The 24,561-nt window shown below is 33.5% G+C and overlaps 1 protein-coding gene across 1 annotated transcript in view; it reads left to right on the top strand.

Annotated features, from left to right (window-relative positions):
- The first annotated feature begins 6,162 nt into the window (after window positions 1-6,162).
- Window positions 6,163-24,561, top strand: part of LOC145292071 (intraflagellar transport protein 57 homolog) — a 40,127-nt gene continuing 21,728 nt past the window's right edge. Inside the window, exons 1-4 of the mRNA XM_080138126.1 lie at window positions 6,163-6,298; window positions 10,489-10,715; window positions 15,402-15,510; window positions 19,317-19,370. Coding sequence (XP_079994252.1) covers window positions 10,558-10,715; window positions 15,402-15,510; window positions 19,317-19,370 — 321 coding nt within the window. The 5' untranslated portion in view covers window positions 6,163-6,298; window positions 10,489-10,557. The remainder of the gene's footprint in view (window positions 6,299-10,488; window positions 10,716-15,401; window positions 15,511-19,316; window positions 19,371-24,561) is intronic.

Consider the following 24,561-nt stretch of genomic DNA (forward strand, 5'->3'; position numbering starts at 1 on the left):
TGTATTTTGAGTCAAAATACAGTTTCGATCATTTTACCACACTGCTTTCAAAGACATTCACTTCGAATTTTACCGTGCAATTTGGATGTTAACTTTTATATTCTTTTCTTTAACTTCCCTTACTTTATAATTTTTAATTACTCAATCAATTTTTAATTGTGATTTTCCATGTCTCACTGACTTTAGCAAATAAGGTATAAACCATTACAACAACTTGCTAATGTTTTCTCCTCTGAAGAGATGGTAGAAATCGAAATCCTGTAGGATAAGCAGTATGTATTCTTTGTCTTACATAGAATAATAAAAATCTATTGATCTGAAACTTAAACATTTCACGTCATAAATTTTTAAATTCATTGAATCACTAAAAATTTGATTTATTTGCTCTATCTTGTATATCGAGCAATTCTTATTTAGGTGGGATAATACTTATAGAATATTACTATTACTGCCAGTGATATCTTGTAAATCTTATAATCACAGGTTTCCATACCAACTGATTGTTGGATAATTTTATTCTGAAGTATATATATATATATATATATATATATATATATATATATATATATATATATATATATATATATATATATATATATATATATATATATATATATATATATGAATGGAAATGTATAAAAAAGAATACGAAAAGTATAAAAGCTTATAACTTTTCTTTATTTGTTTTCAATTGGTGACGTGCAGGAATACAAAATAATATTATGAAAAAAAATTAAAAACTTTTTTTAGTGTTTTGTAACATGTTTTATTAACTGCTTCTTATATATATATATATATATATATATATATATATACATATATATATATATATATATATATATAACGACAGTAAAGAGGAACGTGCATTACAGAGAATTTACAGTCGTTCCAAATATAAATTTCTAATTGTAAAAAACAAGGAGAATTTTGTCATTGTTGCATAATCTCAATTTCATGATGAATACGAAATCCACAAAATATTAATGACCATTTTTAACATAGAGTGTTTTTATTAGCCCTAAAAGAGCCCCTGGGGCACACCCAAGAGTTATCGCAAAGTACAGACAAACAAAATTACATAGAAATCAGTTAGTTACAACTTTTCAGAAAGTTTTTCAGAAAATTTTATAAAAATCCAAGGCATGTGGGGGTCGCCTGGCCTTTTTTTGGGAACTGACTTCCTCCACAAATAATAAAAATAATAAGAAGAAATCTTATGTGCAACACAAACGGAGGTTTATTTCCGGAATAGAAATAACAAACAATAATAAGCAAAACATAGTTCTCAATATTTCAGAGTTCCTTTTTTTTGAGTTCATATGAAAGATGGAGAGTCTCTTTTTTTGTGTTCTTTGAATGTTCAAATATGTAACAGACAATATTAATGTTCGTCTGTTAAAAGAGAGTATTAATGCGCGGAGCAGTGGAAATGAAATAATTGATGTTTGCACGCGTGGCAAGTCCTAATGAGAAAGCGTTGAATGAGTCGGAAGAGTTTAAAGAGACGAAAGAATGCTCGAAAGGCTAAGAGACTAAAGAGAGAGATTTTGTGTTTGTGCATGTTTATATATGATTTGATCGGCTCCAAACGAGCTCTAGAAAATCAGTTTTAAAATATGTCCTAGGAGGAATTCCATTGGACGGAAGACATCACATAGGGTGCTTTCAACTACGTCCGCACCTTTGGTATATAAAGGTCACGCCGGAATTTGCGTGGGTGTCATTTTTCATTTTTTTAAAGCGCCGAAACAATTAATTGCACTGCGCGCCTAAATTGTATTTAACGATTTTAAATTTGAATATTAAACTGTGCCAACTAGCACAGGCATCAATTTTTTTTAATAAGCACAAAAGTGTAAATTAAAGCCATTTTAACCCGAAAGGCATGCCCAAGGGGGCACCGGAGTTTTCCCAGAAAATCCGTTCTGTTACTTTTTTTACTCATATCATGTTTAATGTTTGTGCAAAATTTTTAAAAATTCCAAGTGAAAAAAGTGCGGACAGAGGAATGGACGAACGGACAAGAGTGATTTTACAGATTCACCATCCTTTTTTCGTGGGGAGGGGGGAACAAAAATTGTTTTAAAATTTAAAAAAAAAAAAAACACTATTTTCAATTTCCGGTTATATTAAATGATTTATTAATCTAAATTTAAAATACTACATAATTAAGTTTTTATTACTATCATAATTCAATTTATTATGACATAAATTATAATTCTTTATATTCCTTAATTCTAAAACTTTAATTTTATTTAATTGAAATTTATAAATTCGCTATATAATCCGTCAACATAATTGTTTACCTTTAAGTGAAAATATTAATAATCACATTTTTAATTTTAAGCTTAACAGAGTTATTGCCCTTTGATCAATACCTCAACTATATCTTCCCCGATATTTTATCCTATCTTTATTATTCTTTCTTTTATCTTCTCTTATTCATCCACTTTATTTTTTCCTAATAAATAATATTCATACAGTTCCATGTCATTCATTTTATATTATTCATTAATTAATTCAATGTGTACTATAAATTAATTAACTTACACATTGAATATAAAATGTTAGTATTAAAACAATTTCAATTTATACAATATTATATATTTATGAGTTTATTTATTGATAGGGAACTGATTCACACACACACACACACACACACACACACACACACACAGACAAATTGCCTTATATATATATATATATATATATATATATATATATATATATATATATATATATATATATATATATATATATATATAAGTCAATTTGCCAGACTCTACATGCGTGCATTGGTGGATAACCGATGCCTTGAGTGGGAAAGCTCGGTTGACAACGAAGGCATCAGCCGAAATGCTAATACAGAGACGACTTGCTACCCTGACCGAGATCATCAAGGAATTCAACCTGGCCGTAGAAGTGACACTGGTGCAGTCCTGTCAGAATCGCGCTGATCGCCTGATAAGAGTGGAACACCGTTGGCTGGACCTGCCAAAAGAAGTGGACGAACCGACACCTGTAAATTGCGCTGCGGTGGGGCGTCGGCTTAGCCTAGTCTGTGTTGCTGATGCCCATTGCCAGAGCGGTGCACTCACGTACAGTCTATGACGATGTGTAGCACTCTGGCCTGCCACTGAAGCGCCAGAATTTACCCATTTGAGTGTAGCATCAAGCTCAGCCAGCGTCATTTTTTGGGCAAAGCCAGCAGGCATCTTCTACAATAATCCATCGCCCACCAGAGCAACGCCAAGGGTGAGTGAGCTGGCGTCCACCCAAACTGTAACTCGCTCCTGTCAATGCACCAGCTCCCTCACACAGAGTCGTCCTCGGTCACTCTGGCCACAGCTTCCACCAGCATGTTTCGCAGGGCATGATCGCGCACCTCATCATCCCATCCCATTGACATGGAAGTCGCACGTTGCTTTATGGCCACCACCCGGAGCCACCCACACACAGGGAAGTGGCCCACCAGTTTTCCACAGACGGAAAAAACGCTCCGACGTGTGATGTTGGATGAAACTTCCGGGATATCACCACCTCTTCCCCAGCAGAGTCCGTCTGTGCTGCCGCTCACATGCAAGCCAAGAACTTTCACTCCATCTTGCAGGCACTCTGGCTCCTTGCATGACAGCCCGAAGCTCTCAAAGTATTCTTTCACCGCCTGGGCAGACATGAGGCTCTCGTTCACAAAAATATCATCAATGTATGACGACGTCGTCTGTCGTACGGCTTCATCCTGCATAATCGCTGTCATAATGTTCGGGGCCATGTTCAGGCCGAACCCTAGCCTGGTGAAACAATAGCGAGTCCCTTTGATCTCGGCTGTCTGGAGTGGCCACAGCGATTTCTCAATGCGTATCTGCAGGTAGGCTCTTCGCAGGTCCAGGATTGCTGTGTATGCCCCCTGCTGCCGTCACTCCCTCAGTTTACGTGTGCAGACGTCAGCCCTCACCGTTGTGGGTCGACGTGTTCATTGAATTCCCAGTAATCCATGGTGGGTCAGACCTTCTGTTTAATCTCTTGCCTGACGGCCATCAGGGGTTTATCCATCCAAACCTGGAGTTTTACCTTGTACTGCCCCATGAGCCACATGGTAAGGGGATACTCTGTCAGCCGATTCCCCAAGGACACTGGTGGCTGGTCGCCTGACCATTTCCAGAATGTGGTCCATGTGTTTGTGCCCTTGTCGTATTCCGCATGGAAGTCGGGTTCATCAAGAATGATTGCCACGCAGACCTGTTCCTCACGTTGGGAAAACCTCACATCACCGGCGCCGTCCATGGTGATTCCACCCAGCTGTGTAATAGTGTCCATTCCAAGGAGAAGGTTGTATCCAAGAAGCTCCCTGTTGACCACCAACGCCTTTACAGCTACCAAGGGGTCATCGCCAACGCTTATATGACAATGCTCATCCCACAACACACCAGTGAGCCTCTGCCAATGGTTAATACTAGGACCTTCTGTTTCGTCCATGCAGTGCAACATTTCTTGTGTATGAGGGTTTGGGTCAACCAGCGCTGCCTACACCCATCAACTCGCACTGTCATTATAGAAAGCACCGTGTTGCTTTGGGGAGGGTGCTGGCACCATGGCTTCTTTCCCTTCCCCATTTCCAGGACAATTCTGTGCTACGTGGCCTGACTTGTCGCATCGGTGACAGCGTCCTCGTTTCCATGCTTCATAATCTGGGGTGTGCTTCACACCACTTCTGCAGTCTCTGGTGAAGTGGTTGGGGCCGCCACATTTGTAGCACCGTGGGCTCTCTGTAGGCGATTCCAGTGCGTCAACCGCTACCGAGACCAGCTCCACATCGTCCTTTAGGATGTTTCGGGCTCAAGCTACAACTCCTCCAACCCATGCTGAGCTTTGACGATGTCCGCAACAGCCGACTGGCATCATCCGGGAGCCCAGACAAAAAGGCGCATGCCAATATTCGGTCGCTTGCACCACCAAAGAGAACAGCAAGCTTCCCTGACCCAAGCCGAGGTTCAGAGAATTGCCTCCAGGCAACAAAGGGTCCACACCGAATGCTCCGTACAACATTTGTTTTATCTGCTCCATTGTCATCTTATCCCCGAGCTGCTGGTACACGGCATAAGGCCCCTTAGTAAGCTTTTAATGGGATGACCATAGCTGGATCCTTAATTTTGCACAATCAGCAAATGCGCTTGGCCTTCTTCAGCCATTCAACCACCGAAGGACCAGCCGGGGACCTGTCAAACTATGGTATCAGCTTCAGGTCAAATCTGCCCATGGTAAAAAATGTACGCTGAAATAGTTTGTTGTTTCAAAGAAAAAAGAGTACACAAAACCTCAGCTCACTGCAGCAGCATCGTCTGTCTGTACTTTCTGTAGAGTCGTTTTCATATCTGTCCCCATCTGCTCCAGTGGCCTGTTTTTATAAAAGACAGAGTCCTCCAAATTTGCATATGTGCGCGATAGCACACAAGATTCTGCGAGACTGCATTGTTATATAAGGCTGCAGGCACCATCTTTAACCTTTTTCAGCATCATGACGCTGCATCAACAAAGCGCACACCGAGGCCGTTTAAGAGGTAAGTCTGCGTTCCCACAATTTTCGACACAGATTCTTCTTTATCTTGTTTTTTTTAATATCTTTGCTAAACTACATAAGCACGTTTTTATTTTATTTTTAAAATTCTTCTTCTTATTATTATTATTATTATTATTATTATTATTATTATTAATACTACAACAACTACTCCTGCCGCGTGCTTTGAAAAGTTAGACACGAAATCAGCTTATAGGGAAGAATAACAGCATTTAATGATCATCTCATTTCGTATTTTTTGTTTCTCACATAAAGTGGCTTCGTGCCTTGTGTGGATAGATTTCAATAAATAAACGATACTTTCACAAAACAGACCGATCAGAACAGATACTGTATTTTTATCCGGCTGAAAGCCTGAAGTCTAAGAGAAATGAACGACTTAAATAGGGAATCCAGTTCTGGACGGGTGCAAAATTTGCCATAATCGGGCTCTGCCGGCATTCCCCAGTGAGGACACCGCAGGCGATCAACAATAAATTATCCCATTCTAAAGTAGGGGGTAATTCCTAGAACAACGTCTTTCTTGAGACCGCCCAGAAAAGATACTACACGTCGATTTGGCCGAAAGATTCAAAGTCTAAGGGAGATAACAACTAGTGGAACGTCGCCATGGCAGCGGATAAACATTCGTCGGTTATTGCGCATGCGTATCGTCTCTTCTGCACATGTCATGGACGAAGCTTTGGAGTTGTTTTGTTGCTAGCAAAAGATAATTGTTTCAGCGTGAGTTATAAAATATTATTTACTTTGATTCACGTTAAGAATATAATTATCAATGTGAAAATTACCTACTGACAGCATATTCCTCATTTTTACTTACCCATGGGCGTAACTTTGCATCTTTGTAAATTGTTGTTTTTGTTTGAAAACTTTTCTGCGTTTGAAAACTAAATATTAAAACCACAATTCGTAAATCTTAAATATAAATAACATTTTAGTTTTATATTTAAACTTTCTCATGTTTGTTTTGAACTCGTGCAATTTACAAACCGTGCTGAAATAATAGCATTATTTCTTAGAAAGCCATTCTTAACATGAGGGTGGACTTATTAAGTATTCTCTATTTTTACCTAACTTGAAAATTCGGAACTTGTGCAGTTTAATCAAGACATTAAAAAAATGAAAATGTCGGGGGAAAAAAAAAAAAGGTTATATTGTACGTATCCGTTTTGGACTGAGATCGCGGAAAAAATATTTCACTTAATTTGATCGGGTAGTTTTGTTTGTTTTTTATTTACAGCGGAAAAGCACGTTTTTATGACAGCGCGTTGAAGTCGGCCATCTTTGAATTTTTTTAACACGCCACGGGGAGATAACTCAGTTTAAAGCGCCGACACTGCCTTCCCATCTTTAATACTTGCGGTGCTAGCTAGTGCACTTACTGATCCGCGCTATTTTTTAAATAGTATTTTCAAGTTTCATTAAAGTTTTATGATATGTCTTTATTAAATTGTAAGGTTTAAGTACAGAACAGAATAGGTACAAAACACCCTTCTTTCTCCATGTTAAGAATGGCTTTCTAAATAATAGCGTTATTATTTCAGCACGGATCAATAAGTGCACTAGTACCAGCTTTTCTTCCTAAAAATCTAACCTTTTGCTCGGTATCATAATAAATTGTTTTTTTTTTGGGGGGGGGGAGGGGTGCTATAATAAAAAAAAAACTACTTGATGAAATTAAATGATTTTTTTTTTTTTTCGGAGAACTTCATTCCATAAAGGTTACGTACAGTATAACCTTTTTTTTTTTTTCAATATTTTCATTTTTTTAATGTTTTGATTAAAAATTGTACAAGTACCGAAAATTCTATCTAAAAAATAACAGTCTGTAAACTGCACAAGCACATATTTACTAACCCTAAACTAAATTTTAGTTTTTATTCAGCAAAAGTTTATTTGGTTTGGTTCAAAAACTGTAGAAATGCTGACGTTAAAAGTAGTTGTAAATAATGGGCACCGAACGGATTTAAGTTTTAAAACGTTGTATGGAGTCAAGTTACAAAAATTTCTGATGCAGTTTACAATTTGAAAGCCACTTTGTTTTGTTTTAAGGACATTTGTTCAAGTTTGTTTTTTCTTTTCTTTTGTTGGGGGGGGGCTATTTTTTCAACCCTAACCCCTGTGTATGCTTAGTGTCGTTTGCCTTATATATATATATATATATTTTTTTTTTTTTTCGCAACTTTTAAATTGTAAACTGCTTCAGTCATTTCCAGAACTGACTCCATATGAACTGAAATCCTCTGGGTGCCCATTCCATACAAGTACTGGATTGAATACTTATTTATTGCATCTCACATATATGACTCATCATACATGTGAAACATCGAAATGAAAACTTATCTGAAAAAGTATAGTCGCCATCTTCATAAATAAGTCAAGAAAAAAAGCTAGGTAAAGAGGGGGCGATAACTCTTCATAACTGTTACCTTATTTACTTGGTTCCACACAAGGACATGATGTCGACTGTTAATATAGGGAAAACCGAGTTCCAAAGGAAATTGTGAATTGGTATAAAAATTAAAATTGCCTCAGGCTAGAAGGATTTTTTTCATTGACCGAGGGCAGAGTAGATGAAGTGTAGGATTAGAAGATGCTACATTTTGCTCTTAGCCAAAATTCATTACAAACTTGGAATGGTCCAATATGCACTTACTAATGTGCATAAGTTCAATATTGTTATCAATCTTTTTGAGGTATCCCTCCTCCCAAAAAGCACAAATAAAATTTATCTCTCTTTAAACAAAAAGTTAGAGTATTTATGCTCTTTTATTACTGTGCTAAAACAGTTATTTAGAAAGCCATTCTTAAAATGAGAAGGGGGGGATGTTTTGTATTCTGTCCTTTATGTTCACCTAACAATTTAATAAAAAGAAATCGTGAAACTTCAATTTAACTTGAAAATACTATTTAAAAAATAGCACGGTATCATAAGTGCATAAGTACCAAATTTGGCTAGATATCTTTAAAACGGTACCCAATTAGAAAGTAAGTTATCATTACTGCCTGATGGTCAGGAAATGAGTGATCATTTTATGTTAAATTTATATTTGAAACTGATCCTGCCATTCTAAATTTTAAAATTGTTTGTTTTTACCACTAAGTTTTTTTGGGTTTTTTTTTTAGGTTGTTTACATGTAATCACCTAAGAAAAGTAGAATCACATATCTTTCTTTGAGGAGAGGGAGATTAGTATAAATAAGGTTTGTTTTACTATACACATAGATTCGAAAACGTTGTCAAGAAACAAATATACAACAAATAAGTGTTAACAAAGGCAAGATAAGTTACTTTTCTACCTAACTGGATCAGTTTTAGTGTTTTTATTTAATGTAAAATGTTTATTCGGTTCGAAAAAACATGCTGTATTTATTGGTATATTTGAAAAAAGACAAATGGTGGCTAGCTCGCTGTTGAATGCATTAAGTTTGGGAAAATGAGTCCAAACTAAAAAATTATACAAAATGCTGTTGTATACCCACCAAATATGTCAGCCCATGTCACTGTAACATATATTTAGTTTCTAACAGTATTTTTTTATAGATCATGGGTCATTTTTTGAGATGGTGACTTTGCTTCTAATCAGGTTGTTGTTAGACTTATAACGATTTTAAGAGGTCTACTCTCCTAACTTTAAGAAAAGGTTAGTTTATTATGTTAGCAGTTATTTGTTGTATATTTGTTTCTTGACAACGTTTTTTTAAGAGGTCTACTCTCCTAACTTTAAGAAAAGGTTAGTTTATTATGTTAGCAGTTATTTGTTGTATATTTGTTTCTTGACAACGTTTTTTTAAGAGGTCTACTCTCCTAACTTTAAGAAAAGGTTAGTTTATTATGTTAGCAGTTATTTGTTGTATATTTGTTTCTTGACAACGTTTTTTTAAGAGGTCTACTCTCCTAACTTTAAGAAAAGGTTAGTTTATTATGTTAGCAGTTATTTGTTGTATATTTGTTTCTTGACAACGTTTTTTTAAGAGGTCTACTCTCCTAACTTTAAGAAAAGGTTAGTTTATTATGTTAGCAGTTATTTGTTGTATATTTGTTTCTTGACAACGTTTTTTTAAGAGGTCTACTCTCCTAACTTTAAGAAAAGGTTAGTTTATTATGTTAGCAGTTATTTGTTGTATATTTGTTTCTTGACAACGTTTTTTTAAGAGGTCTACTCTCCTAACTTTAAGAAAAGGTTAGTTTATTATGTTAGCAGTTATTTGTTGTATATTTGTTTCTTGACAACGTTTTTTTAAGCGGTCTACTCTCCTAACTTTAAGAAAAGGTTAGTTTATTATGTTAGCAGTTATTTGTTGTATATTTGTTTCTTGACAACGTTTTTTTACTCTCCTAACTTTAAGAAAAGGTTAGTTTATTGCTAATCGCACGAGGTGCTCCTACCAATTGGAATTTTTTATGGGTCAAAATTTTTTATTGATCACTTAAATCAATAACTTTTCAACATTTATCAAAATGAACGAATGCAAAAGTCATCATCGTTTTATGGATTCTTGCCTTCGTTTCATTGATTGAAGGAAAATAGCTTTGACAACTCACAAGGACATAAGTATAAATTGAGTTATCGCCCTTGAATGAAATTTGTGCTCTGAGATAAGGGAATTATGTAACAATATGTGTAAAGTGTAGTATCTGTTTTGATGCTGCACTTAGTCTTTTCGGTTTTCAGTCACTGAAGAAGTCCTTCTAGATTGAGTGAATGTTTGTTTTTGTTTCAATACAGGGTGTCTCTTTTTGGTGGAGCTGGATTTTCTACACATTAAAAGCTGACTTGTATCTAAATCTTCCCTTGTGGGGAGGCAAGTAAATAAGAACAACACGTGTGAAACCGATGAAAATAATTTATTTGGATTTGAGTATAAGTGTTTTCATGAATTCTAATCTTTGATTATTTTTTTTTTTTTTAGTTGTATGGTTCAATTGGTCCTTTATTATTTGAACACACCCAGAAAGATTAAAGATCTTTCAATTTGTAAATGGCTGAAGATCGGAGACGAACAGAAGAAGGGGAAGATGAAGGTCCTGGTATGGCATATTTGCCATTCATCATTATGGAAGAACTTCTGGAAAAGCTGAAATTGTTGAAATACGAAAAAAAATTTATGATGCAAATGAACATGAAACCTTTTTCAAGGTCAGATTTTTTATTCTATTTTCAAGTTACTTAACCTTTTTTTTTTTTTTTTAATATATTGATTTTCATTTTAATTTTCATTTCAATAGTGAGAGTACCAGTAATTATTATTGGCACTCTGCACCTGGTTCTAATTCACCTAAAAAATAGAATAAGATGATACTTTTTTTTTTTTAGTCAATCATAAACAGACTGGAAAGGTAGATAGTAAAAAATAAAAAAACAATATTTTAAACTTGACAGTGGGGATCACTTTTGCATGTAACTTGAACATAAGTTGATCACCTACTTCTGGGCCAGATAGCTTTTAAAGAACTGTCTTAAAAAAAGTGCTACCTAATCTCAAAATGGGTGATCATTACTGCTTGGTGGCCCGGATGTGGGTGCTCATTTTATGTTAAATTTATATGGGGAAGTGATTTCCATACTAGAGTCTAAAATGTTTTGTTTATTTTCCATATTGCCTACGTTTTTAGGTTGTTTACATGTAAGAACATAGAAAAGTACTTCTTTTTCTTTTTTTATTTGGAGGGGGAGTAGGAAAGGATGTACGACTACAGCATTACGAATAATTTTTTATTATTTGAAAAATATTTCGCTAATGATAGAATAATTTTATCGCTGGAAATGTATGAGAGGCATTCCAAAAGTAAAACCTCCTATTTTTATATTTTCAACTCAAAAAGTTGAAGAGTTACAGAAGTGGGAGTGGTACCATTAAAATGAACATCCTATTGTGCTCCAGAATTAACTTTTCTACATAGTCACCACCATTCTCAACTTTAATGAACATTTCTGCTTCAGATACATGTCCATGACAAAGGTTACTTTCTTAAAGTCTCACACATCAATACTTGCAACAGAGAGATGAAACTTTCAGGTTATGAATGCATAAGTTCAATCATCATCACAATGCAATAAAAATAGGAGTCATTATTTTTGGAACGCCCCTTATACGATGATAGCAAAAGGTATTAAACCCGTACTACCATAATCAGCACCTGTGTGATGCACAGCAAAACCCACTCCATTTTGCAAGATTCATCCGAAGGAACACAACTGAATGAAGGCCAGAAGTCTTCACTACTGCTAGAGTAAGACTGTCTTGAAATTGATTGGAATTGTTTAGAAAAAAAGGAAGGTGCGTTTTGTGCTACCATCTCCACATATGGGGAGGGACCAGGTTGGGAAATCTTATCTCAGATTATTTTCATGTTTTTTCCAGCTGTTTCGGTAAACAGCTAGAAGATGCAAACAAAAAGTCGATTCTAGCGTGGGTCACAAACTGTACCAGTACCAAATAATTGAACATGTATTAAAATCAAATAACTACATGAATCTTTTATTATACTAAAATTAATCAACGTTTTTTTTTTTTTCTGTTAGGCTTCTTCCTAAAAATTTTAATTACAAAAAGTATGTATTAAAATCTTCCTTGGTATTGGGATTGAGATGTTTGAAAAAAAGTACATTTAATTTCCATAATTTGAAATTTATTCACAAAGTTACTTATCTCTAAGTTTCTGTCTATTACTCTCAGTTTCTTTTTTGTTTTTTACTCTCAGTTTCTTTTTTGTTTTTTACTCTCAGTTTCTTTTTTGTTTTTTACTCTCAGTTTCTTTTTTGTTTTTTACTCTCAGTTTCTTTTTTGTTTTTTACTCTCAGTTTCTTTTTTTTTTTACTCTCAGTTTCTTTTTTGTTTTTTACTCTCAGTTTCTTTTTTGTTTTTTACTCTCAGTTTCTTTTTTTTTTTACTCTCAGTTTCTTTTTTGTTTTTTACTCTCAGTTTCTTTTTTGTTTTTTACTCTGTTTCTTTTTTTTTTTTTACTCTCACTTTTTTTACTCTCACTTTTTTTCTCACTTTTTTTTTTTTTACTCTCACTTTCTTTTTTTTACTCTCACTTTCTTTTTTTTACTCTCACTTTTTTTTTTTTTACTCTCACTTTTTTTTTTTTACTCTCACTTTCTTTTTTTTACTCTCACTTTCTTTTTTTTTACTCTCACTTTCTTTTTTTTTACTCTCACTTTTTTTTTTTTACTCTCACTTTCTTTTTTTTTCTCTCACTTTCTTTTTTTTTACTCTCACTTTCTTTTTTTTACTCTCACTTTCTTTTTTTTTACTCTCACTTTCTTTTTTTTTACTCTCACTTTCTTTTTTTTTACTCTCACTTTCTTTTTTTTACTCTCACTTTTTTTTACTCTCACTTTCTTTTTTTTACTCTCACTTTTTTTTTTTTTACTCTCACTTTTTTTTTTTTCTCTCACTTTCTTTTTTTTTACTCTCACTTTCTTTTTTTTTACTCTCACTTTCTTTTTTTTTACTATCACTTTTTTTTACTCTCACTTTTTTTTTCTCTCGCTTTCTTTTTTTTTACTCCCACTTTTTTTTTTTTTCTCTCACTTTCTTTTTTTTTTACTCTCACTTTTTTTTTTTTTACTCTCACTTTTTTTTTTTTTTCTCTCACTTTCTTTTTTTTTACTCTCACTTTCTTTTTTTTTACTCTCACTTTCTTTTTTTTTACTCTCACTTTCTTTTTTTTTACTCTCACTTTCTTTTTTTTTACTCTCACTTTCTTTTTTTTTACTCTCACTTTTTTTTACTCTCACTTTCTTTTTTTTACTCTCACTTTTTTTTTCTCTCACTTTCTTTTTTTTACTCTCACTTTCTTTTTTTTACTCTCACTTTCTTTTTTTTTACTATCACTTTTTTTACTCTCACTTTTTTTTTCTCTCGCTTTCTTTTTTTACTCTCACTTTCTTTTTTTTTTCTCTCACTTTCTTTTTTTCTCTCACTTTCTTTTTTTTCTCTCACTTTCTTTTTTTACTCTCACTTTCTTTTTTTACTCTCACTTTCATTTTTTTTTACTCTCACTTTCATTTTTTTACTCTCACTTTCATTTTTTTTTACTCTCACTTTCTTTTTTTTACTCTCACTTTCTTTTTTTACTCTCACTTTTTTTTTTACTCTCACTTTTTTTTTTTACTCTCACTTTCTTTTTTTTCTCTCACTTTCTTTTTTTTACTCTCACTTTCTTTTTTTTACTCTCACTTTCTTTTTTTTACTCTCACTTTCTTTTTTTACTCTCACTTTCTTTTTTTTTTACTCTCACTTTCTTTCATTGTATGTTGTGTGATCTCTATCCCCATTCTAGGCAGTTCCTCTATCTATTTATTAACAGTTAAACATAAAATAATCAAACTATAAAACAGAATATTAAAGTATTCCATTAGAAACAGTAGAGAATATCACCACAATTACTAATACTGTTTAATTCATACCTTAATAGAGAATACAGGTGACCGAGGTCACATGAATTTGATGTTCCCTAAAAACGTCCTCCTTGAAAGAAAGCTGATTCAGCCCATCAAGGATGAATGTCACTGGCATAAAAATTAATAAGAGAGAAAGAATGAAACTACTTTAGTCTTTTTAATCTTTAAAAATTTAACTGGCTTTGCAAACTCATTTCTCCTGATTCAAACAATCTAACTCTAGCTCGATATATGACTTGGCAGGTCACTTTTTTCTTTTTTTTTTTAGTATGTAAAAATTTATTTATAAAACGGATTTTGATACTTCAAATGTATAAAGGTGAAAATTGATTGCAGTGCTTTTGCAACTCTTTGGAGAGAAAAAAACTTATAAAAATGAGAGGGAATGTGTATTTGTAAGAATTCACAACTAACATGAGTTCAAATAGTTTGTTTTTCTAACATCATGCTCATATTTTTTCTTTTGTAAAAATAAATATTATGTGTGCAAAGCTTTTCAAGTCTCACACAAAAACACACATTCACATTTCAAGCTATATTGCTTGTCACATACATACGCGCACACGTCCACACACATACATATATTCACGTTCGCGTACATACACTCACATTAACGTACACACATGTACTCACATACACGCACGCATGGACGACGTCACTTCCGCTTTCAAAGGAAATCCACATGTGCACAAAGACCACCGGAAACAAGTATAAAACAAAGAGCAATAACCGGTTTCTTTCTTTTAGGCCCAGCTTTTGAGCTGGTCGGTCTACGGACCGACCAGGTGCGCCACGCCCTTTACTACTATGTGGGACAAAAGGCCAACAGACAGTACCTACACGCTTTCTCTCTCTATCTACTACTGGTCCCTGAGAACACCTTCGCGTAGCTGACTGCTAACTGATATCAACTCTCTATCCTCTTCTTTGACTACACGCTGGACTATCATTCTCATTTTCACTACGTTACTCCTTTCTCTTCCCACGCGCGAACAAACGATAGTGACCCGAACTTGAGATGAACACACATTTCCTTTTCTTTCTACAACACCAGTCCCGCAACGAGCATTGGTTACACACGCGCGGACATGAACACATGTTATAACTAAAACGTTCATTCTTTCAACAGTAAATAAACGACACGTTTATCTTATCCATCAATTTTTCTTTGTTTCCTTCAATTCCATTCGTTTCATTATTTTCTTGTGGCAAGCCAGTATATTTATACCCTGGTCTGTTACATATGCAAGCCTTTTTAATCTAATGTTGATTTTTTTTTTTCTTTGTTTGTTTAAAACTAGTGTTTGTTTGGGTTTTTTTTTTTTTTTTTTAACAATTTGACTTTTTAAAATGGAAGTCAAGTGTACTTTACACTTTTAATTAACACTTTATTTTCCTTTTTGTAAATTTTAGACATTACTTTGCACTACCTACCAATCCAGGGGAGCAGTTTTATATGTTTACATCTTTAGCCGCTTGGCTAATCCAGATGTCTGGTAAACAGTTTAATATTCCACAGGAAGTAAGTATGAAATTATAGTGGACAAGTATGAAAATATAACAGACAAGTATGAAATTGTAACGGGCAGTCATGCCGTTGTAGCAGGCAGTCAAGAAATTGTAACAGGCAATCAAGAAATTGTAACAGACTACTGTTTGTTTTAATCAACTTAATAGACCATACGAGATGTCATATTTGTTGGGGTTTTTTTGGTTACATAAACAGTTGTAGTCCTGAATGCTTGCTGTCATTGCTCATTTCAATAGAAAGATGAAACAGACACTGTATTCATATTAAACAATTGTAATATTAAAAAACAATGTTTTAATTACACACCTTACACAAGTGTATGTTGCATCTTCTGGACACGTTAGAGTTTAACACAAAGTTTCTCTCCTCACAACTCTTAAACTAATTGATCACTTGTATTTATTTAAATGAATAAATGCAAAAGTTGCTCTTTTTAATTTATGATTTATCACTCCTATATTACCATTTAAAATGAGTTAAGATTATTTAAACCAATATTTAAACCAGCATAATATTTTGAAATAATCTATGTATAGTGTTAACAAATGATTCAAGGACAATTATTTGAGTGCCTAATTTGCATAATATTTTTTAAACAGCTCATAATAAGTTAATGTTTGGTGTTATACATTTGTAATTTTAAAGTCCCATTTTCTATGCATGCATATATATATATATATATATATATATATATATATATACACAATAATTTTATGAATATTAACAGTAATCAATTAAAATGAATTAAAAAAAAATGGATAACTTTCTTCAAACATCATTTGCAAGAATTCTTACCAAAAGAGAAGAGAGCAAATGGCTGGTTTACTCACTTTCTTTCTCAAATGTTAAATTACTTTCACGATTCCCTTCATTTAAAAGAAAAAAAATGTTATTATAACTATTGCTAAAACTTGGTGTTCAAAAAATTATCTTTACAAAAACATAACATCCTGAAAATTAGAATTTAAGGATGCCGCCTGTCAAAAAAGATAATCAAAAATTGGAAGTTTAAATGTAAAAAAAAATTGTGAGAGCTTTAAACTCTAGCTGCTTTGAAAATGTCTTTTCTTTTTTTTTTCTATTCGTGCCTTCAATTACATCATCGTAAAGGTGATCGCAATCCTCAGCCATATTGCCAAATTTGGAGCACAATCACTTTTTTGAAATTCTTCTTTTCAGAACCAAAACCCAATTCTTTTTAAATAGTATTTTATGAGAAAGACTGGTTGTTTGTCACAATCACTTGACCAATGTAATTTAGTTCGATGTGTGCCTACAAATATGAACCAAGATTTGATATGACTTGTCATAACTCAACTGTCCAATCTCGAACCCATTTATTTATCAATCTCCTTGACCAACCTTCTAATTGTGTAAGATCTGAACCTACATCTTGTACTGAATAGGTCCTGGATATGACCTTAAACTATATCCGATGGTGAGGCCCTAGCTTGCAAGCTTTGGGGAGTATGGAGCCACCCCTTAATTGCCATTGATCCCAGGTCCATTCTGACCCATAGTGGTAGTACCTGTTAGGGTCCCAACTATCGGTTAAATAGAAATCGATTTGAAAAAAAAAATATATATATTCTATTAAAAATTTTTTTTCAAAATCATTGGATTCGGCATTAAATAACCTGAAAACGGTTGATATGCTGTAAAAAACAACCAACCAATGTATTGAATCCCCAATTTGGGAGTGTAGAGTACTCCTTAGTTGCCATTACACCCAGATCTACTTTGACCTGAGTCAAAGAACCTATGAGTGATATGAAATCTTTTCTGGGTATTATATTAATTTGTATCCAGTGATACATAAATGTACATTGTTAACAACTAAATATATTTAGGTCATGAAGTCAGAGATTTTGTATCTTAAATAAGTGAATTCGATAAAGGATTGATATGCCATAAAAGCCAAACGAACCAACAATATAAAGAATTTGTTTAAAAAGTTGATGCCATAATATCCTTCCTGAAATGAATATGGAAAAATTGAAAGACTATAATTATTTTCATCTTGTTTGTTATTTTATTTACTCCTTCTCCAAGAGATTAGACACAAGGTCAAGTGTTGATTTGATGAAAGTGTTTCTGTGAAAGAAACTGGATTTGAACATATCACCCCCAAGCTTTCAGTCTGTTTTTAACCACTTGGCCACTGTCACTCCCCTTGTTATTTTTACAACTTTTCAGCTGATGCAGCCTCCAACCTTCTTCAGGGTCATCTTTTTCAAAGTTGGGAATATTAAACTCTGAAACCTATATAGAATTTTAAACTGAAGCTTTTATTTAATCTATAGCTGTAGATTGTTATTTTTCTATCATCCTTAACCCTGTACAAGTGTTCATATTAAGTTATTCTACCTAGTGATAAGGAGTGTATCTTCAACCTCCAGAAGATTGTCACTTTTAACTGATTGCTGACCAATGCCATTAACTATTACACCACATGTACATGTGGCTGACGGAATCATAACAGTCTCTACTAATTTGTATTTTTCTTTATATTATAAATAATAAAATAAAACTATCTTTCATAATTAGAATGTTTTTTAACAAATAATCAAGTAAAACTTTTTATCATTGTTTTCTTTTTGTTTGAAAATATTTTTTAATAGTTTATTTACTATTTTTTATAATTTAAAGTTTTTTGTTTGAGAATACTTTTTAAATAGTTTATATTGAAAATATTTTTAATACTTTATTCTTAAATAGTCTAATAGTTTTTTTATCAATAGAAATGTAACAAAAGTTTAAATATATTAAACATCATGGTAATAACTTATTCAAATTAGTGAAGTTAAAAATTTTGATAAACTCTAAGTGTATGAAAATAATAAGGAATTGTTTTCTGATAAACATCGCTTGTCAATTTCTGAATTCAAAACCAGAAACTACCATCAAATAGAATGTTTCTTTTTTACCAAAAATACCCCTGAACTCTCTTGATGGAAAATACCCAAATCAGTGATTTACAAATTGATCATTTTGCATTTTTTTTTTAAATTTTTTAATTACATTTTCACCCCAAACAAGGCACACTGCCACTTTTATGTAGAGGGCTACTATTAGGGACATAAGTTGCAGGGATACTATGTAGGAAGTTTAGCAGCAAGATGTCTGTTAACATTACACCTGAACTTCTGCATGTCAGTACAGTTGGGGAAGCAGGAACTCTGAAGGGAATTCCAGAGTCTAGCAGTTCTGGGGAAGAAACTATTAGAGTAGAAAGCTTTCTTACATCTAGGGATCTCTACTGTGTAGGGGTGGGACTTTGCTGCTTGTCGGGTTTGACAGGGGTATTTACGTCGAGGAGGTACAAGTGCTTGTAGTTCGTTGGAACATTCACTATTAAAATACTTGTAAAACAGGCGGAGGGATGCAACATTTCATCAGTGGGCTAAAGGTTGAAGCCTAGATGACAGTTCAGAACCTATCAGGTTGGCGACTCTCTATTGAACCCTGTCCAGGAGTGAGAGACTAGTAGCAGATGCACAAGCCAAAATGTGGCAACAACACTCCATACATGGGCAAATGGTGGCCTTATAGAGGTACAGGATACTTTCAGGCATAGGTAACTTTCTAGCACGATAGAGAGAGCCCACAATTTGATGAAAATGTCTGCATCTTATTACAAAGTGTTTTTGTCGTTTGTAGAAATTGTTTAAGTTTCATAAGTTGATATGATTTTCAAAAAAAAAAAACAAATATGTTGAGAGTTCTTTGCATTTCATTATATGACCAGTCTGTAAATTATTGAAGTAAACTCTTTTATTTGTTTATCTTTGAAATAGAAAGATGACCCAAATGCTACAATATCCAGTATTTTGGAAGTTATTCGAGAAATGGTAAGTCTTTTTTTTTTATGATTAATAAATCAATGAGATTGTCTATTTAACTCAAATCACTACAAAGATTATTTGTGATTAATTTTCATGAAGGTCAATGTATGAAGTTTATATCTTTTGTAGCAGTGATTCTGATTGAAACCGTAAAATGTCATCATCATCATCACAATAATAATATTATTATTATTTGGATTAACATCCATTTTACATGCTGACATGCATTGGACGGCTTTAAAAAACTGACTTGCAAATGAACCTATCTCTGTCCAGGGCTTTACTTATCGTTCTTTTTCTCAATTCCATTTTGTCACTTTCTCTCATATTTTCCTTTGCCTGTGAACTGAACCCACAATCTCAACTGTTCTACATCTACTAACCCAAGAACTCTTATCTATTCTTCCAAAGTGGCTATACCATCAAAGTCTCCTGTTCTGCACACATCTTCCTACACTGTTCAGATTTAATTTTCCTCTAAGATCATCAGATCTAAATCTTTTTAAGACTCGTATTACACATTTATCATATCATATCTTTCCATGCAACACATGTTTTCAACCCTCACTTTGTGACATTCTTTGTATATATCCAACATAGTAGATTAAATTATCACTTGTTTAGTAATATTACCTGCCTAAACAATAGCATCAACAAAAAAAAATCAGCTTAATTGTTTTAAATCTATTAATTAAAGGACTATCATCCATTCTTTCAATGTGGCCAAACCATCAAAGTCTCCTGTTCTGTACACCTCTCTCTATACTGTCCAGATTTAATCTTCCTCTAAGATCACCAGAAGCAAGCCTGTATTTAAGCCTCATATTACACATCTTTTATATGGTTCCTACATCATTTCTCCTCATGCAACACATATCCTCAACCCTCACTAGTCAGGTTTCACTTCCATACATCATCACACAGCATCACACATCCCTGATAGATTCTTTCCTTGATTGATAGAGGTTACATTCTGCTGATTAGTAATGGCAGAAGTTACCTGAACGTACTACATCCACTCTTTACTCCTGCAATTGTGACACTATGTTTGACTGAGGTTGTTGGGTGCTGGAGAGGTAGGAAAAGAACAAAGGATGACAAAAGAAAAGGAAGTAGATTTAGTGAGTAATAAAATAACTTATCAATGGACATTGGATAGGAATTTGTTCTTAACAGCAGACAAAGAGAAATAAGGAGAGACCTTAATTTAGGGTGTGGCAAGTGACCAAGTGACTGATAAAGAACAATGAGCCAGTAGGCATTTGTGGGGAGGGTTACTGTGAGTCAGGGGAACAATAGAATTTGATTGGTCAGTCGGACAGTTAAGGCTAGAACTCTGAGGTGAGCAGCTGGATTTTGGATATGAGCAAAGGCAGTTGGTTGCTCGGAGGTTCTCGAAGAAGATGGCAAGATGAACTGACGAGAATAGACACACCCAGTCTCGACAGGACGTAGATGTTGGCCTGAGCGCGTAGAGAGTTGATGAGGACACGCACACCCATAGTTCAACTGACATATCTGAAGCGTCACTGTCTGTGTTTTTCCTGTGTTTGTTTTAATACTCGTGGATCAGTGTGCTCCTTATTGACAGTCACCAGTGTGAACAAGACTACAACACGGCCAGAACTTGAAGATGAAAGAGAAAGCCATGGCACACACTGTTTGGGGTCAGCGACTTGTCAGTGGGGCCACGTGGTGTCACATAATCACACTAGCGCCTACTTCATTCTGTGCTCATCTTAAAATCTAATGTCAACTTTATTACTAAGTGATGATGTTGAATTTATGTATATTATTTATATATATTAGGTTGGTGCAAAAATAATGTTGTTTTTTCATGTTCAACTTCATGTAAAAAAACGACATTATTTTTGCACCAACCTAGTATATAAATGTAGGATTATGTCCAAGTTTCTGAGAATAGTTTGCATTACTTCAACATTATTAGATTTTATATCCCCAGTTTCTTCTTTAGTAATAAATAATGATTAAACAATGTGGTGATCAAGATAAAATGTTTAGACAATAAGGCAATGACCTGCCATCCTGATGCTTTTAAGTAATATCAAATGAATCAAAGTAGGTTGAGAGCAACTCCAAAACTATAAAAGAACTTTAGTATAAAATGTATAACATATCTAAATAATACATGTGTGTCATAGATATTATAAAAAAATGCAAATATATATATATATTTTTAAATGAACCTATAATAAATATAAAGATATTAAATAAATAAATAATAATATAAATATATAAAAAATATTAATAACTGAAAAGCGGGGGGGGGGGGATAAATAATATAATGGAGTCATCCAAACTTCATAAAAATACAGCAGTTTTGTAAATAGCAAACGCCTTCTTTTTTTTCTTGGTCAAAGATGAATACCACAGAATATTTTTGATAACATAAATAGTTTAGTAAAAAATTAATCTGGGCCAAAAACTAGATCCATTATCTAAATCGATTTGGTTGTTTTTTAAAGGAAGTTGTGTTTGATCAACACTTCTGGGGAGCCGTGAGATAAAATACTGTTTTCATGGTAAATAACTGATGATCGCCACAATAACATTAAGACTAACATAAACATAGAACTTTAGACTAAAAGTTTTTTGGTCTCCCCGTTGTCTGTTCATCCGTTTGTCTATCCGCACTTTTTTCAATAACTACACCTTGGAATTTTTTTTAATTTTGTACAAACATTAAACATGATATGAGTAAAAAAGTAACAGAACAGATTTTTCGGGAAAACTCTGGTTGCTTCATCCTCCATCCCACCTAGAGATGCCTTTCAGGTTACAATGGCTAAAATTGGCACTTTTGTGCTTATTAAAATAATTGATGCCTTGGATTTTTATAAAACTTTCTGAAAAGTTGTAACTAACTGATTTCTATATAATTTTGTTTGTCTATACTTCGTGATAATTTTTGGGTGTGCCCCAGGGGCTCTTTTAGGGCTAATAAAAACACTCCATTTTTGGGACTATTTTACCATATTTGTCCAAAATTTTCTGTGTATATCTATTTAGCAGTTTTGCATGGTGCTAAACTCAAATTTAAATAAGTTAAGGCCTAAAACTGCACCGTTTGTTCATTTTCACCAGGATTTGACATCCCTTGGGGACTTTTGGGGCTAAATGGGGGAGTGAGGGCAAATGCTGAACTTAGTTATTTTTTATGCCTTGTTCACTGTGCACTCATGAGGGGCTATGCATGCTTCACTTGTTTTCTCTCAAATAATTTTAAAGGTTGAAAAATTCCATATATCTGCACTATTGTACGAAAGTCATTTTATGTGTGTGAATTCATTCCTCATAGGCTTAGCCGTTTTAAAACCTATCTTTTGCAAATTTCACACAAAGTTAATTTATACGTCAGGCAGTGTTCTTAGTTGAGTTATTTTATCACTTTGACATTAATATTAAAAGTCTATTTTTTTCTATTTAAAAATTATTAAAACAAACTTTTTAATAAACTCAATCATAATGGTTAACTAATTTGCATATTCCTTTTCATTAATTATTTTTTATGGTTTCTTATTGAATGATTGGTTTCATTTAACTATTACGGTCAGTTTTATTTATGCATATTTTTTCACATCATGCAGAATTGTGTAGCATTTAAAATATAAATGTTCTAGAAAATACACATGAATGAATATATATATATATATATATATATATATATATATATATATATATATATATATATATATATATATAAATAAATTAAATGTGGCCTTGTGTGTGAAAAGTTTCTACCAAACTCCTTTCCGAATTTTTATTTTCCAGACTTAAACCTTTATATATAGGGGATTTAGACTTGTGGAACAATTTTTATTTTAGCTTGTAAAAATAACTGCTAAGAGGTCAAAATTGCAAAAAACAGTTAACTTTCATATGAGTAAGTCAAATAAAGCTGTTACTTGGGCTGTTATTTTTGCGCATGCCAAAATTTAACATTCATGGTTAATTTAAGTTTAAAGTTGCTTAATTTTTAACCTTTCATCTCTATCTGTCAGTAGCTCAGATGGTAGCGATGCTGGAGCGATAAATAATGTGGAATAAAAGTGATAGCAATTTGTTTGTTTTACTTAACTAAAAAGTATATACCCTTAATTGAAAAAAAATATACCAGAAATCTTTTTTCACGTAAATTACTTTGTCTCCGATCAAATGAATTTTATCATCTGAAAATTTTGTATTGACCAGAATAGTAATGACCAGAATATTTCTTTTCAACTAAACAACTAAACTTTTAAGTGAGGTATGAACAGAGGGTATTATGAATTGGCCCTCATGATTATAAGGGATTGATGAATTAAATTGATCTGTTTTATTAGATAACTAATTGACTTAAGTGTAGTAGCTGTTTTGATATTACAATTCTTTTCACTAGTCACTTAGTAAGAGATACTTCTAGACTGAGGCAATTTTAATTTTTGGATCTAATCCAGAATACCCCTTTTTGGGGAACCGAATTTCCTCCACATTAAATGCATCTATTTTATTAGATTGTTAATTGACTTTATTTTTTTTCTTATTAGATGACTAAATGAATTTGTCTATTTGTTTTACTAAGGAGTCACCATTTATCAGGGCGTGTAGGCCACTCGAGGATAAGGGTGAATGAGTATTAATGCTGGAGTCCCCCAGGGATCCATCCTGGGCCCAACTCTCTTCCTTATCTACATCAATGATCTCCCAAAACACATACTTAATTCATTCGTTGACATCTATGCTGATGACACGACCATCTACTGCAACACATCAAAGGCCGTAAATGACAAAGCTCTCTCTGATTCCCTCTCCTATGATCTTGAGCGCGTGGATCAGTGGGGGAAGAGATGGCTGGTTACTTTTAATGCATCTAAAACCAAGCTCCTAACTTTACATCATCAATGCTCTGTTCCTCATCTAACATCAATTGAAATGGATAGCTCTCGTCTTGGGGAGGCTTCATGTTTTGACAAGCTCCTGAGTTTGACCTTTACTCCTGATCTGAAATGGACCATATATATAAAGTCTGTTGCCCGGGCCACTGGGAAAATGGTAGGATTCTTCTACCGCTCCAGAAGATATCTCACTACTGATGCAATTCTCTATCTCTATAAAAGCCAAGTACGTCCAAAGATGGAGTACTGCTGCCACATCTGGGCTGGAGCTTCAAAAAACAGCCTATCCTGCCTTGACAAAG

Source organism: Euprymna scolopes, chromosome 13 (genome assembly GCF_053919585.1).
Source record: "Euprymna scolopes isolate OS-2025 chromosome 13, ASM5391958v1, whole genome shotgun sequence".
In the NCBI taxonomy this organism is placed as follows: Eukaryota; Metazoa; Mollusca; class Cephalopoda; order Sepiida; family Sepiolidae; genus Euprymna; species Euprymna scolopes.